This window comes from Anopheles moucheti, chromosome 2 (assembly GCF_943734755.1).
Source record: "Anopheles moucheti chromosome 2, idAnoMoucSN_F20_07, whole genome shotgun sequence".
In the NCBI taxonomy this organism is placed as follows: Eukaryota; Metazoa; Arthropoda; class Insecta; order Diptera; family Culicidae; genus Anopheles; species Anopheles moucheti.
In genome coordinates, this window is record NC_069140.1 from 37,059,314 (window position 1) to 37,075,464 (window position 16,151).

The 16,151-nt window shown below is 43.8% G+C and overlaps 1 protein-coding gene across 1 annotated transcript in view; it reads right to left on the reverse strand.

The window, feature by feature from the left end:
* Window positions 1-208: 208 nt before the first annotated feature.
* LOC128309462 (nephrin) overlaps window positions 209-16,151 on the reverse strand; it is a 146,125-nt gene continuing 130,182 nt past the window's right edge. Inside the window, exons 12-19 of the mRNA XM_053045865.1 lie at window positions 12,198-12,279; window positions 11,662-11,821; window positions 8,018-8,154; window positions 7,676-7,951; window positions 7,204-7,532; window positions 6,960-7,118; window positions 2,943-3,206; window positions 209-358 (exon numbers count right to left, since the gene is read on the reverse strand). Coding sequence (XP_052901825.1) covers window positions 209-358; window positions 2,943-3,206; window positions 6,960-7,118; window positions 7,204-7,532; window positions 7,676-7,951; window positions 8,018-8,154; window positions 11,662-11,821; window positions 12,198-12,279 — 1,557 coding nt within the window. The remainder of the gene's footprint in view (window positions 359-2,942; window positions 3,207-6,959; window positions 7,119-7,203; window positions 7,533-7,675; window positions 7,952-8,017; window positions 8,155-11,661; window positions 11,822-12,197; window positions 12,280-16,151) is intronic.

Sequence of the window (16,151 nt, forward strand, 5' to 3'; positions counted from 1 at the left end):
GATCGTAGGCAGCCCACCGGTGGAGAGATCCTGCGAGGCGATGCTACCACCACCATTGGACGCACCAACCGACGGATTGTGCGGTAGCTCAGGAACCGTTTGAAGTAAGCTCGGCTGTGGCAATGGGAGTGTCGTTTTGGTCGTTTAGTTTGGACGAGTTGTTGGGGAGTATAATGGAATTGGTTAGTTAAGCGCTGGTGGTGGTGATTCAGTTTAAAAAAGACTTAACAGTGGATTGTTGCTCGGCAAGAACATTTTCCAGCGAAGCTTTAAACGAGTTAGCCCGATTGGTGGGTTTTGGCGGTGGAATGGGTGGTGGTGGAGGTGGTGAAGGAGGCGGTGGAGGGATGTGAAAGAACTGAGAAGAAGAAAGAAAAACACAAGCAAAATAATATAAATAGAAAATAAACGCAGCGCTAATTTAATAAGTACAACAAAAATCATTTCCATTAATATGGGTTAGAAACTAATCGTAAAGAAAAAAACATTGAGTTAGTCTATTTACTTTTACCTGAAGATCTATCTGATTTATGCCTATTGTTTCATAAGGAATTTCTGCCAAATTGTCGTTTGATTTTATCCCTCCAAAACCTTTCTGTGAGTAGAAAACAAAAATACATCCCTACCAAAATGTCCTTTAAAGATGACACGCTGACAAGGATAATGGGATTTTCTTCCATTCCACGCCATGCGCTTTATTTGTGAGTTCCCTGTTTCCCCTCCTCCCTTTTTCAAGCTGGCTCGCTGACAAGTGGCACCGTAATGAGATCAAAATGTCCCGCTCGTTCCCAATTACAGCAGCACTCAAAAGCTTCTTAACTAAAACAACGTAAAAGCAACTAATAGCCCCACTGGTCGGCAGTAAATGATGTGCTTTCTTTTACATACCATCGAGAAAGCGGTGGAAATCTGCAGTAAGTAAGACGAATCTGTACGCCAGAGCGTGACACAAGAGAATGAAACAAGAAAAAAAAACAACGCTTCAATTAAGAACCGAAAAAAGTCTTCGACCGTTGGTGAACAAGAACAAATCTGTCGGTGGTGAGTGCTTGGGGCAACTTTTCCTCCGCCCCTAGTTCGTGCCAACCATAGTTTCCATAGTGGGCACATTCACAGACGGTACAAGTTCGATCGGTGTCGCCAGCACGGGCCGATCGATCGGAAACGTATCGAGGGCGCAGCATCCACCAGGGAAATCCCATTAGCCCGAGGGCTCTTCCATCATCGCAGGACAGCTTTTTATTTAAGCTAACAAACGGATTCACATGCACCCGTACACCACACATAAATCATTCCGCAGCCATTCTCAATCGATCCCTTCGGGTGGCTGATTGTCAATTTACTTTCAGCTTTTTCTGTGGTAACACTTAAATGTGGCCTTGTTTGGTTGGTGGAGGTTAGCAGAATGTGCAGTGTGAGTGGATGTTTCTTTTTGTCCCTTTACCACTCCAATCCCAATCGACGCCGGAGATATCCATTTGCGATAATAGTGTGGGTTTGGGCGAACATTCTTCTCCGCAACCGGTCGGTCTCCAAAGCGCAACTTATTTTCCTCGGTCCAACCCAACGTGACGGCCCGCCACTGTTGGCATACTTTGAATCGTTCCGGTCGGATTACTCACTCTCTCTCATTCTCTCACTGCTGGACGCACCACGTCCGTGCGTGGCTGTGCTCAGGTCGAAGGTGAAATGGAAAGCCAAAGTCCGTAGATCAATCAATTTAAAGCAACAGTCGACTCTGTTAACACTGTCGGTACGGAAAATTCCTCTTGAACCCCCGTTGGTTGAGATCAATCGATTGACGTTGCCAAAAACCAACTGGGACCGTGCGGTAGGAGCAAGGGGTTGGAAAAAGGACACCGTTCATTATCGGTACAATGAGCTCATTTTTATCGGTTCCGTGTCCCGATCGGTATGTGTGGGCGAGAAATCGATGATGCTTCGATTCCAGCCTTCCGCGCCGTACCCCAGCTGTGTGAGCCGGTTCCATTACACGGAATGGAAACAGTAGCAGCAGCCCGCTGATCACTGATTATCTGGTCGGTCTGGAACGACTTTTGGATTTGGATTGAATTGTGCGAATTTACAGAAATCATCCATTATTCGAATGCTACCATTCAGCAGCCGGATTCAGATTTTAATCTGTTCGCCATTACTGGAATGCGCGGCAGGGTACGAGGATATCTGTTTCGTTACTATCGCACGAAAGAAATGAAAGCATTCTGGGCCCTGTACACGAATCTGTTCGTTGCTCGGCAAGATTAGTTGCGGTCAAATTTATCTCCCCTCTAATGGCTTTCGGTTTGTACCATTGGTTACTTTCGTGCCATGATTTTGCTAAATTCGTTAGCAGGCGAAAGATGACTTGGTCAACTTTGAAGATTAAAAGATTGCCTTCAAATTGAAGTTATCATCGAACACTGCCGAGGCAAGTGAAATGACGTGTTTTACAAGCATTTGTAACGAAAAGTTGCTATAAATCATACACAATCTGACTTATCATTGCTGGTAGCATTGAGCTTTGAGTGAATTGCGGAGAGTGAGGTTTTTATAGAAATCGCTTTTATTATTTATGATTTTCAGCTGGTTGGGTGGTAGCAGTTCTTCCCGCTGTTAACATCAAGATCTAATTAGTTTTTTTTTAAATTTTTTGTTGTATAAAATTTTATATTTTATATACAAATCTATGTATTTAATTGAAGCAAAAAGAATTTAAAAAATAGAAATTAAACTAAAAATTATACCAAAAATGAATGCGGCTGAAATTATTAAATTAATTTATGGGATCTTTTCTGGGAAAACGTTAAAGTTTCTGGTTGCAAGGTATCAGTTTAAAGTGGAAATCGTCGAACCGGCACCATAGCGGATCACCCCTGCATTCAGATTGCAATTCCCGCACTCGATGTACGGATATGTTAAGGGGACAAAGAAAATCAACTTACCGGCTCGTTAGAGCAGTGCTGTTGGTTGCCAACCGGAAGTGCGCCCCCGAAAAGGGGCGGCGGTGGATAGCGCTCGGTCAGCGACGATTGGCCGGAATCGGGTGCCCTTTGAAGTGGTGACTGTACCGACACCGAGTGCTGCTGAAGCAGGTGGGCACCGCTGACCGGAAGCCCGGTAGCATGGGAAATCGGTATCGATTGACGAGGTGCATTCGTGTAGACTAGGTTGCCCGTATGTACGGCGGGATGATGGGCCAAATCGATCTGAGGGGCAATAAATTTAGAATGGAAGAAACGATGAGAGGTTAAAAAAAATTGCAACAAGCGAAGTTGTTTATATCTAGAGCATGTATTCATTTTATTTGTAGCGTATCAAATGGTTTAAAACTAGCCGAGAAAGTACTTTCGCCAGTAGTTGGTTTATTTTATTCGTTTATTTACCATAAAATTGTATAGTCGATTTCAGTTTTCGGGGCAATGCAAAACAACACAGCCATAAATATTGTATCGTTGCATTCGGCAAGCGTAATGCATAATCTCCACCCGCGATTTCCGCTGCACCGGGAGCGTTGCATAATTTGCATTCGTTACCCACGGTAATTCCTTTTTCGCAGCGCGTAAATACATTTTCAAAAGATTAACTACGTCCGCAGATTTTTTTTGTTTGTTTGTTTGTTTGTGGAAGGGAATGGTACCGGGGAGGGAGAGTACAAATTGGTGCAACGGTGCAGCGTGCAGCACTAATCCATGGTTTGCTTCCCGAATAACCCAAATTCCACTTCTATAAAATGTGTGAGTGAATCAACGCACCAATGCCATGACACCCAAACCCCCCGGAGACTGGAATATTTGGCAGAGGGATTAGATTTATCGCTCGTTCAGTTGTAAATGATTTGCAAATGAACATTTACACCCCCGTGAGGGTGTGAGGGCTGCACAGGGTTGGAAAGGTGCAGTAAGAACAAAGCAGTATTTAATGTAGTACGCGTTTGGTTAGATGGTTTTAGATTTGGGCTAGTATTGGGTAGTCGGCAGTACCAATTGGAGGGATTTATGAACATAATATGTTTTGACTAGTAGGCAGCAAATTATGTGCGAGCTAATGGATCATAAATGCGTAATTAAATGGTTTTCGTACGACAAAAGTTAGCTGGGAGCTTTTGCAACCGGAATCACTTTCTGGTGAAGTGCAGAGTTTCGTTGGTGTTGCTAATAAGTGGTCGACCAAAGAGCATGTATGAATAAACCCAACTATTTTTTGGTTCTAAAACTCATGTGTACAATTAGAGAATTTTCACTGTGACTTCATCAATCATGAAATGATTGCATGAACTTTTATAGACATGAGAGGCTTTGGACAGTTTAACAAAGTAAGTAAAGTGAATTTCTACTTCATGTTAATAACATTTTGCTGTTTTATGAAGACAATTGATTAATGAATTCTTCCAGCAATTCATGTATTTCATGACCTAATGCAATAATGAAATTTTCATCAAGGCAAGTTCATGAGAATTATGAAACAAATTAGTTATGCGAAGCACTAATGGCTAGAAAATGCATCAATGTTATTGAATAACAAAGTGATATAGATACTTAATATGACCGAGCTAATCGAAAGTACAAGTCATATACAATTAAATTTGCTTCCGGTGATCGATTCGATTAACGACCCTACGACCTTTCATCAACACATCACCTGCACACTGGCGTTCCGATCGCATGTGCCTTGAACGATCGTTGCGAGAGTTTGCAGAGTCTTTTTTTCGTTATTAATAAACCATCCTGTTTAAGGCACTACTTTTGCTTGTTATCGCAACCGTACACTGCCGTAACTTTGTTGGGAAAGGAGACACAAACTTTCCCTCGGAAAACGATACTGAAACGCACACCGTGCGCAAAGGGGTACCTGCCCGGGATTGATGATGAAATTTTAAATATTTCATTAAAAACTTTTGGCGCTTACGTAGCCACAGTTGGCCCGCTAGTTGACAGCATTCCCGAGTAGCGCAAACACGCAGTTTTCCGGCAACGGCCGGTACACAATCAACATTAACGTAGCCGGTGGCCGGAAGCAGCCGGAATGTCGAATGTCACCTGGTCACCGGTGGTCCCTGGTGGAAAATGCGAGCTGCACAGAAAATGCTACCGAGGGTCAACGTGAAGTCAAAGGTCTCCCGTGGACACCGTACGGTGCCTTGAAGTGGAAGGCGGCGGTGTAGAAATGTTCCCAGGGCATGGTATAACAAAGTACCGAAACCGTGGTCGGCACTGACGGGACAAAATAATAATGTGCTAGGTGCATTGAATTTATGCTGCTCAGGGCCAACATCCGGATCCACCCGCTGGCACAACGGGCCGGAACGCACAAATACCACGAATCGCGAAACCGAAAACACCGAAGGTAAGGTATGCAAAGTATGAGAAACATTTTCGGTCACCGTCCCTCGGGAGGGCTGGTCGGGATTGCGTACGGTCATGCGGGCGGTCCACACTGATCGTCAAAGGTTCCCGTGGGATGCTGCTGCTATGGATCGCCCATTCACGTTGCCGCGTAGGGCAGGTGCGGCCTGCAGGAAGAAACACATGTGCGGATATTCGGGAAAGTGAAACAGGACGGCGATAGAAAGTCATGATTTGAATTTGCGAGCTATTCTTCCGGCCAACAGTTTGCCCAGCTTCACGCTTTTCGCTTCCCAGAGGAGGGGATAACTTGCAATCGGGTTCTAAAGGGACAGTCCACCCGACGGATCGCTGGGAAGCGGCATATTCAACGAAGTACGGCCACTGCTTCCGTGGGCACTGGCATTGTTTACTCGCTAATGAGAAATTTGTCCAATCAGATGTGAAATGATTCGATGGACGATGGCACAATGTGAGGCCATCGCCCAGGCTAAATATTGGTCGACGAAGTTATGCTAATGACCATGTCTTTAGGTGAGGATAGATGGATAAATAAATCATTGAATATGTATGTTATGAAAAGAGACCAGAGTTTGGTTATTAGGGCTTAAGATCACAAAGTTGCTGAAAAACTATTTACAATTATGCCCGATAGAGAGGGAGTGTACGGGTTCCTTTCTTAATTAAGCTCGTTACTCATAGGCTGAAGTAGAGGATAGTAATAGGTTAGTAAATGTATACTAAAGGTGAGGCAAGCATCACTTCCATAGAACATCACTCAATTTGGGTGAGCGGCACTGAACGTTTCAACATAGTCGCACTAAAATGTGAAAACGGTTTCTTAACCGTATGTAAGCAACATCAAACAAAACAGCGATACTGACGATTAAATTGCAATGTCGTAACGAGATGTTGTTTCGTACGGGCACAGGTATATCTGACAGGGTTGGGTAAATATTTGAATTGAACACTGAATGATGTATAAAAACATCAACAGCATTCGACGGTTGCTGGATAGCTCTGCTTATATAGATAACAAAATATATAAGACTAATTTTACTTAAAATATAACTATGAACATAAAATAATAAAACAATTTCATAAAGAAAAAAACACGTTAATTAAAAAAGGAAAACATGTAGGAGAATAAAGAGATGAGTAAAAACAAGATAAAAATGAGAAAAATTACAAGGCAAACAGAAAAGGAGATAAGAGTTTAAGGCAGAAAAGGACACACTCAGGTCGTTTTGACTTGCCTTCGAATGAATAGTTAATGGAAAGAAAGGTTATCAGTGTAGGGTATCACTAATTATCATCTACTTCCAACTACTTGCAAATGTAAGACATAAAATACAGAAATAATAATATAACTAGCTTGAAACGGACCAACACGGACTGGGCCATTCCAATCAGCAAATTGATTAGATTGTTCAATTTACAAGTAACTTTACACAAAACTGAGTGCCAGCAGGTTTCCCAATTCCAATCCCAAAGTCAATGCAAAGCGTTCTTTACCGCAGCACTTAACGCTTTACCGTGTCCGTAACGAATGGCATGCGAATGGCTCTATTCTACTGCCAAATTGGCTGTTCCTTGGTTGCCGGTCGGTAGACTCACCTGGGCATAGATCGTTGGCTCGGACCGCTTGATGTCGGACTGCCGTGGACGGCCCAGGGTAGCGCTGACGTACATCTGCGGTTGGCCAGGATTGAGCTTTGGCATTCCACCACCCGGACCACCACCACTCACCGTCAGATCGGCGTAGGTCAAATCGTGCTGAAATGAGTGTGCCGCGTAATAATGAAACGAGGAATAAATAATCTCTGCTGGCCAAACCTACACAGAAAAGTGGAGACCGTACCTTGTGACCGTCGTTCCCATAACCACCGATGATGGGCGTCGAAATGATGGTACCATGCATCGGGATGTAACTCTGCCCGTCGGACGACGCTACCGGGTAGACGGTCTGCTGCATGCAGTTTTGCTGTGGATGCGGTTGCTGCTGTTGGGCGTCCCGTGCCAGGGCGTAGAATGCACGCGTATCGTACGTAGCAGCGGCCCCCGTCGGTGGCAACATGCCCCCACTCTGCTGTTCCGCCATGGCAGCCGTTGCGTACAGCCGTGGGTGGGCCGCATTGTTGAGCCACTCGAACGCTTTCTCGTCTTCTTCCAGCCGGTGCGTTAGTATCGCTGTGGAATTAGATAGACTGAAACTTATGGCGAAAAAAGGTGGGAGTTTCCTCCCGCTTCGGCGAGAGTGCATGCGATAAACAGGTGGTTCGGATGGTCCATCTTTTTAACATTTTTTAAGAAAAACCCTCCAGCCAACGAACCTTGTGGAATGATGTCGGGATTCTTCTCGATACTGTCGATGCTACCGTTGCACTGTTCCCGGGCCAGATCCGCATCTGGGATGGACTGGCTGATGCCGGAAGCATCGTTCGTCGACATGTTGCTCCCACAGTCACGATCCCGGCCCGCCGATCCCCGTAGACGCGTCACGCACACGATGATGGAAGCGATCGATATGAGGGCAGCCACCACGCCGAGCAGCGTGCCGATGAAGGGCTTGATCTGCAGCAAGGCTGGCGAGTACACGAGGGATAAATCTGGACAGGACAAAGATGGTTCGGGGTGAATTGAGCCTTTCGTGAAGGGAAAACGACCACACTTACCCGTTTGTTTCTCGGGATTTTTCAACGTGAACGCCTGCAGGTAGGTGGGATCACTGGAGCCCTTGGAATTTTTGGCAGTGAGAATAATGTTATATCCTACACCGGGTTCGAGTCCTTTTAGGTCGAACGAAGGTGAACTACAGTGCGTGTGTTGGTGTAAAGTGGAACAAAAATAATAAAAGGAAATTAATTTCAATTAGTAAACAGGTTAGTCATGATTCTGAATAAGCATTTGGATTACAGTAAGTTGAATATGTTCGGACATTTGAGTCGAACTGAACATGTTATTAACATTTTATATTTTCATCATAGTATTTCAAGTAACAACACCGTTGTTTGTCCGGCATTTTGCTCTCGGTCCATTATATCCCTCGTGTACAAACTCTAATTCAAAACGGAGGTTAGTGAAACCCTATTTACATTCCCCTGTCTGGAGGAGTTGAGATAGGTAGAGAATAAATATTCAATTTTTGCATTCAGTTTGTTTAGCTATTTTGTTATTATTTTTCAAACGTTGTACAAAAAAAAGCTACACAAAACAAATAAAATGCAATAAAAATATCGAAATATTGGAAAAATAGTATTGACTTTGAGCTTAAAAATCGAATCAACTAATTTCTTCCTACACGCTTCGCTGTGTTTCGGAAGATTAATCCTTTGTTTCAATTACTGCAACACAATTAATTGGAAAATGAAAACACACTATGAGTTCTTCATGTTCTATTCATCACAAAGTTAGGTACCCTTCATCGCCTCAACACCTCGGCGGCAGCAGCACAAAAACCACCCACTGTGGATGCAAAATTCACTTAATGAAATGCACGGTTCAGCTGCAGTGTGCCGATAATTACCGCCAGTCGATGCGAACCGGCAGGACCGAACCATTGCCGCTGCCATTGTTCCGGGTAATTGCACCGGAAACCGATTTCATGGGCCGTGTCAATTTCCACCAGCCCGCGCGGGTAAGACGGGGTAACGGGTTGTGGAAAGTGAACGTTTAAGGAAATGAACCAGCGAAATTGAGGCGAAAAAAAAGTGGGACCACTTCAGCATGCGCTGACATTTTACGGTGGAAGGCGCAGAGTCGACGTACACGGCGTACAGCTTTAGCGTATCGACCGGTTGGCAATTTATCTGTCAATCGGGGGTGAGATATATTTTTTTCTCCCATCAACCTCTGCACCATCACTCTCTGTCTACTTTTTATTGACTTCCGCTTTCCGCGAAACCCACGGGTCACTTCTCTTCGCATTGCGACCCGCTTCTCACGACCCTAATTAGTTCGAGTGAGTGAAAATGCGTGCATCCATTAGCGTCTGCAACGGACGCGATGGACGCGCAAAAACCGACCGGAAATGGCCGAGTTCTATGTTAATTAGCTGCCCTGCATTTTCTTAGCACGGTTAACGGTTCCGTTGCCACGCCAGGTCGTAGGGTGACGAGGTGGTAGTGTAAGAATTATTTACATCTTTCTCGTTTCTAAGCTTATTTACGCTCACGCGTCCATGCGCCAGCGGACGGCCGAAAAACGAAGATGGAAAAGTTGAGCAACACGATCGTGGTACCGGAAGTTCCGGCCTGTTTTTTTTTTTTTTGGTGTTGCTCCTTCAATTTTCGGCACGCAAAAAGACGGCATTGACGGAAACATTTTCCCTCCCCACATTTTCATCATCGCAGCAAATGTTGAACTTTTTAATTAACTCCTTTCCGAAACGTTCGAGCCCTGGAGGTTAAGTTTTAACATTCTTCCGAATTGGAAGCGAAAAATTCACGCACCAATTGCGCGGGTTGAAGCCCGGCCATTGGCTTTCCTGTGATTTTGGACGGAACGTTCGAGCAAATCAGAAACCTTTCGCACTTCCCGGATGGCAAACGATTAAACGGTAAGCATTCGGTTTGGTCGAGCATTGCAAAGTCGGTGAAATGGTGGGTGCGAAGAAGTAAGTTAAGCTTAACGCACTTTCAACAATTTATTTGAGAATGCGATTGCATGCCAAGAGCAGCCCACATTTTGAGTTTTTGATTGTTTGATTGCACTTTATCGATTTACCTGATGGAGGATGCAAAGATGAAAGGAAATGCTGCAAAATAATTCAATGCATTCCATCGGCACAGTAACACACAGCTTTGGGAGGAATTGGGGAAACCGTTTCATGTTAGTTTTCTCCATTTTGGTCAAAATATTTTTGACGTTAAAGTGTTATAACTTGTTGGAAATCGATCAAGCTTACAATTAGATGGAAGCACTTAAGCTGTCTGGACAAATGTTAAGTATTGCGTGGCTTTACTTCCTGGATCGATTTGATGTACTAATTATTTAATGCAAAGAGGGTTAACTTAATAAAATTAATTGAATGAAAGGTAAATGAAGCATCGCAAAACCATGTGCGCAAAGATTCTAAAGGAAATAATTGTTGCATCAGCTTGACATTGGCGTCGATAGCTGGGCATGGTGCAAGTTTTCTAAGCTTTAAACATGATCATTCACGCTTACGCACTGAAAGTATCACAACTTAAGCTATTAGAGAAAACGAAGCTATTGTTTATGGATTGTTAAGAATTGTGTGATAGTAACAACATTTCGGCAGCGCGTTTTCTGTGTCACGCACGTTCATGTAGAATCTCAGTAAAGTTTGAAATGCTACATATTGATCAGTTCGATAAATAAGTTACTATCATTTCGTTGAAGATTAAGTCTCATTAGGGACCCAAGATGGCCATGTTGTAGTACTTTATTATAAATTAATTAATTGTTATGCTATGGAATGGCCTCGTACTCTTATGGAGATATCTTGAGTTCGAATTTTATTATGAATTTGCTGATGGTATCAACGCAGTTTCTCGTAGATAGAAAGACGATAAAAATGTGTAAAAACGTATCGTCTTATGGCACAAATAGCCCCTAGAACAAACCCAGCTGGAACGTAAGCTGCCAGGATACTTATCACGAAAGATGTTCAATGCTTTACACCCGTCATAAAGAATCAACCCAAACCGTTAATAACTAGTACACAGTCTTCCTAATAGGCTGCAAAACTCTGGCACCGTCCATTGCATTGCAACGCTCCGTACGTACCATTTGGCGCAAAGTAACGCTAATCTCAAATCGATGCTAATAAATTTTAATTGCCTCATTGTAGCCGGCAAACCTTCCAAGAGCGTCAGGATTTCTGGATTGTGTTTCGCTGATTTTCCACAGTTCCCACTCGGGCGCCACCATTCCGCTGGCATCAATTAATTTTAATTGGTTCACTCCACAACCCTACGAATCACAAATAGCGTGCCCACCCTCAGCCCGGTTTGCCAGGAATGGGCACCAACCCGTGTCTCCGGCATTCGCTCAAATACCATCGAAAATATCAAACAATGCGAAAGCAGCGGTGCAGCTGTGGTTAGGCATCTTTCATCATTTCAAGGGGCTAATGATGACCCGGTTTCGGTCACCACCGTGCCCTGGCTTCTTGGCAAATTGAATGCAAAACTGCCGCAAAGTGTGCCATTTAAATGGCGATGAGCTGGCAGCCAAACAGCTAGCCCAGATCGGTCGCTATGTTTTGATGTCGGCTGGAACGTGCCCTTATTGTTACTTTAAGTACTCGGTAAGCCTTCGCACCGCCACCTCCCAGCGTGGTCGCGATACTCACGTTGATTTAATCGAAGTTATTTGCTGCCGGCTTCCGATCACGTACAGCTCGATCTGGAAGACCTGCGGCAGCCCACCGTCGTAACCCTCCAGGCATTCAATCTGCAGCATGTCAAACGTCTGATTCAGTATCGTACAGTTCGACAGTGGATCCGGCTTTCCTGTGGGGCGTGAGAAGTGGTAAGCAAATTGAAATTAATAATGGTGTTCGCGCGCTGGAATGCAAACGAGAGAAGGAGAATGAAGCAAAATAAAAAAAAGGACAAATAGCTGCAAATTGGCAAACGGGTTAGCAGAGCCCAATTGAAAGCCCCTTAGTGCTAACAATCGTTTACTGTGCTTTGCGGTGGCAAGCGAAGTCATATTTCTTCGTCTGAAGTGTTATATTGCAATTAAATAGAACTTTAAATGAACAAATTCGAATTAAATAATATATTATTTTGAGTCATACAAGAAATAAACTGATGTTAAACATGTTTTCCTATTTCATAGCTAATAAATAAAAATCAGCCATCGACTGTACACACTCAAACTTACCTGCCGGTATGAGATTGAACAAACAAGGCTCCGTTTGGGCGCCAATTTCGTTCCGGCCCCAGCATAGCAACGTTCCGTAGTCCTGTGAATATGGAAATGAAGGGGAAAAAATATGTTCCAGTTAAAACGCACGGCCGAGTCACTGACAAAACCATTCAAATCCTAGTGCCCGCATCGATTTTGTGCAAAATTTCTATCTCGAAATGGATATGAGCGAGGAAAACACAAGAAAGAGAAAAAAACCCGACCAACCCCGACACAGCCTTATCTTTGGTAGGATCAAAAGTTTTTGCTTCTTTCACCTTATGCTTTATGCTGCTGCCACTGCTATCATGGTTCGTCGAAACAGCAGCATCAACCCGAAATCGAATATCAGCATCAGCCCTCACTGTGCGCTCGGGTAAAAATGATGAACGAAATAATGGGCAGCACGGTGAAAATTGGAACCATCCCGTGGATGCCAGGATTCTCTTTCGGTACCGAAGCGCACGGTGCGGCATGGAAATTGGAGATCAACGAAAGATGATGAAAAATGAAGGGCTTTGACGTGATTGACAGAAGGCAGTGTGGCTAGCTGTGACGACCCTGGCGAAGGGATCGGGTGCGGTATCGATCGGAAGTATATGTTAGCAGTCCCGATGGTAACGGCGGTGACGAAAATAGGACAAAGCATCATTTGCAGTTTGCTTGGAGCTGATGAAGACGTATGACCAAAATTGTCATTCGGCGGGCTGATAAATTATCTTCCGGCGTTCTGTTTCTCTGGGGGTACCCCGGATGGGCGGTGGCGCCCTGAACTGATTGGGTGTGTTGGGAAAGGGGTGGAGTATCTGGCCACAGGCGGAATTTGTTTTATTGACTGTTGTGATTGAAAGTTTGGGTTGAGCGCTGTGATGAAAAATGGTTTCGATAGCTGCACTGATATTTGATTGAAATCATCCCAGCTCCAGCTTTGGCACGCTGCTGAGTACGGTTAGTTCGATGGGATTAAATAGTGTAGCGTAAGTGTTGAGTGAAGTAGCATAAATAAAATTGATTGATGTTCATTTTGTATAAAATATTAATTTTTCAAACTTGAAACTTTATCAATCTTCTGAAATAACATCAGAATAGTAAATGAAGCCAACAACGGTAGTATTTAGTTTTGCATCAAAAGAATCTAAATTAAAATTTCCATTGTCAAGCAATGCACCGCTTGATTGGAACAGATAGTCAGGTCTTCAAGATGAACGCCGTTTTCCGTCAATTTTAACGTCGATGTAAATTTGTATAAAGTGTAGGAGCGCACTGTGGGTGCGAAAATGAAATGTTCTACTCGGGCACTTCTTTTCCTGACAGGCTTTGCATAAAAATTGCTTCCAAATTCGCGTAGACCTCTGGACGACATGGATTCAAACAAAACCTTATGGATTCTTCCCAATTTGTGAATCAAAAATACAAATACCACTGTAATAAAAACTGCAATTCAAGCCACTTTTCAATCGAAACTCCTCGCGCGCCATCGATCGTGATGTTAGGAGACCGACGTCCTTAAATTGACCGTTGATTTATCAACAGGCGTCGTACGTTGAACTGACTATTGCGTGGATGATTGTTGCGCATGATTTTCCCTATAAACTTCAGAAGTAAATTTATCTGAAACATCTCTTGGTGTTTCGTACAACTTTAACTTCGAACTCTACACTGAACGAGGTAAAGCAAAGCTCCAAGCACATTAAAAATATATTGCAGCAAATATTCGACTTTATCTCTCAGCAAAACAACCAAACTTAGTTCTAATTATTCATAATATAAGTGAAATTAGAACAACATTTACAGATCCACAAATAACCAGCTTCACTAACAACACGGTGCGAACTTTTTCTCTCCAGCATCAAACGTTACGCAACTCATCAACCAGCGAAATAGAAACAAAAGTTAATGAATAAATTATGATTATTCAGCGAACAATCCGTAAGGTTCCGATCCGTTTGTGGGTGTCATGTTCTTGCGTCCTTCACTGTCCTCGAAGTTTGCGTAAAAAGGAAGGGACGGTATTTTCTTGGTTTAAAATTTATCAAATATCTGTATTTTCTTCCCAAAAAGCGAACAAAAAAAAACATCGTTCACTACAACTCCCTGCAAAACCTTGGGAAAAATGATAATGATAAAAGGGAGATTGAAAAAAAACGAAGTTTTCACTTTGCAGTCCTTCACTGTTATCGTGGGTAGCATGAAGTAAAAAAAAAGGTAGAAAATCAACAAGAAAGGACAATTTCCAGATAGCGTAATCAGTGTGATAACGGATGAAGAATGTTCGGGACGGTCTCAAGCGAAGCAAATGTTCGGCGATGGTCCGTTGGGTAAAAATGGTAAAGAGATGAGGTGCGCTAGGACGCCGCTGTTTGTGAACCACCCTCATAATTACAAAGGACTTCATTTTTGCGAGTGCCAATGGTGCGGATTTCTCACCCGGGCATCGGCGTACACACACATACAGACACACAAATCCCGCTGTCCCAAAGATGGAAGTGGGAAAAATGTAAAGACGAATTTAAACCTTCGTGCGGGAAAAATAGCTCAACCAGTGTGGTGTAAATCTTGCACCCATTTGCGAACCCACGGCACGGTTATTGGGAAGGTCGCTGTAGTGGAAATGCTCGTGACGGACGGCGTAAACAGTTTTTCCAAGAAGGATCTTTATCAACCAAACCATCGTCCGATGGGCGATGAAACCGTAAAGCCGCCGTCAATCTTCCATTCCAGTGGTAATCGGTTTCAATCCCTTTCTGGCCGGGCGTACATTGGTGGCTATTCGCTTTCGTATCGGGTGGAAGTTTCGCTCTTGTCACGAGCGAGATCTAATCCTGCTAGCAGCAAGCAATGAACAGCCACTCACACACACACACACACGGACACGCACCCACAAAATAGGTTCAAAAACAAAACGACTTTAACATTCCACAGGATTTCGGTTATCAGCAGTACAGCCGGACAATCGGCGGGACCGAACCTTCCCGCGGTTGGATTAGAAAGGCAAGAAACAAACAAAGCATAGCTCCTCCGAAGGCGTGAAGTTCCCGAAACGATTCTTGTGCCGATACTGTGAGGCCCTTTGGTCACAACAACGCACCCGCGTTCAAGCGGGATAAAAGTTTCACGAAGGGTTACCCGAGGTGTAAACAAGAAATTATGATAATTGAAAACATAATAGGTGTTGGTGTTGTTTTCTCGACGGCAGTAGCATGGTTTGATGATTATTTTCCACCCTGCGCCCAGAAAGGCCATGCGGGGTTGGTTTTGCAATATGAAAAAAAAACAACGGGAAAGAAGGAAAAAAAACAGTTTTCTTTCATTGGGAGGGATTTTCTGTGTGAGGCTTTAACGCGTTTCTTCCCACTCGCACGCTTTCGCAACGAATGGCACAGCTAACGGCCGTACGAAATCTAGTGGAATGTGCTTTCCCTGGCTAGACTGGCTATCGAGCCGGGTACCTTGGTGGGTTGTTTTATACATCCCTTAAGAGCGCGACCTAACACGACCCGGCGGGAAGTAGAATGTCGTGTTTTACAAGGTGCGTTTTTTTGTTGTTGCTTTCGTTGCCTGCAGTACCTCTTCTGTCTCAGCCACCTCCTTAAGGAGGGTGTACTATGGGAAATAAAAATGAGTCGATGGTTCTGCATTAGGTGGGATGGGTAGGTGAAACACGGTGGCTCTTACTGAGCGAAGTGTTTGTTTTGTTGCTTCCGTAGGATAAAGGAACCATTAGGCACTCGAAATAAAAAGGGATAGAGTTATCCAATATACACTTCAGCTCCGAAGTGGAACAAAAGTGAACCGGTCGAGGATACGGAAAGGCGTCAATGCTAATAAAAGCATTTAAAAATTAAGATATAAAATTTTAAGCCGTTCATTTCAATTGCTCTTCAAAAAGTCAGTTCACGTGTATGAATGACGCGAATCTTTCATTTAAGA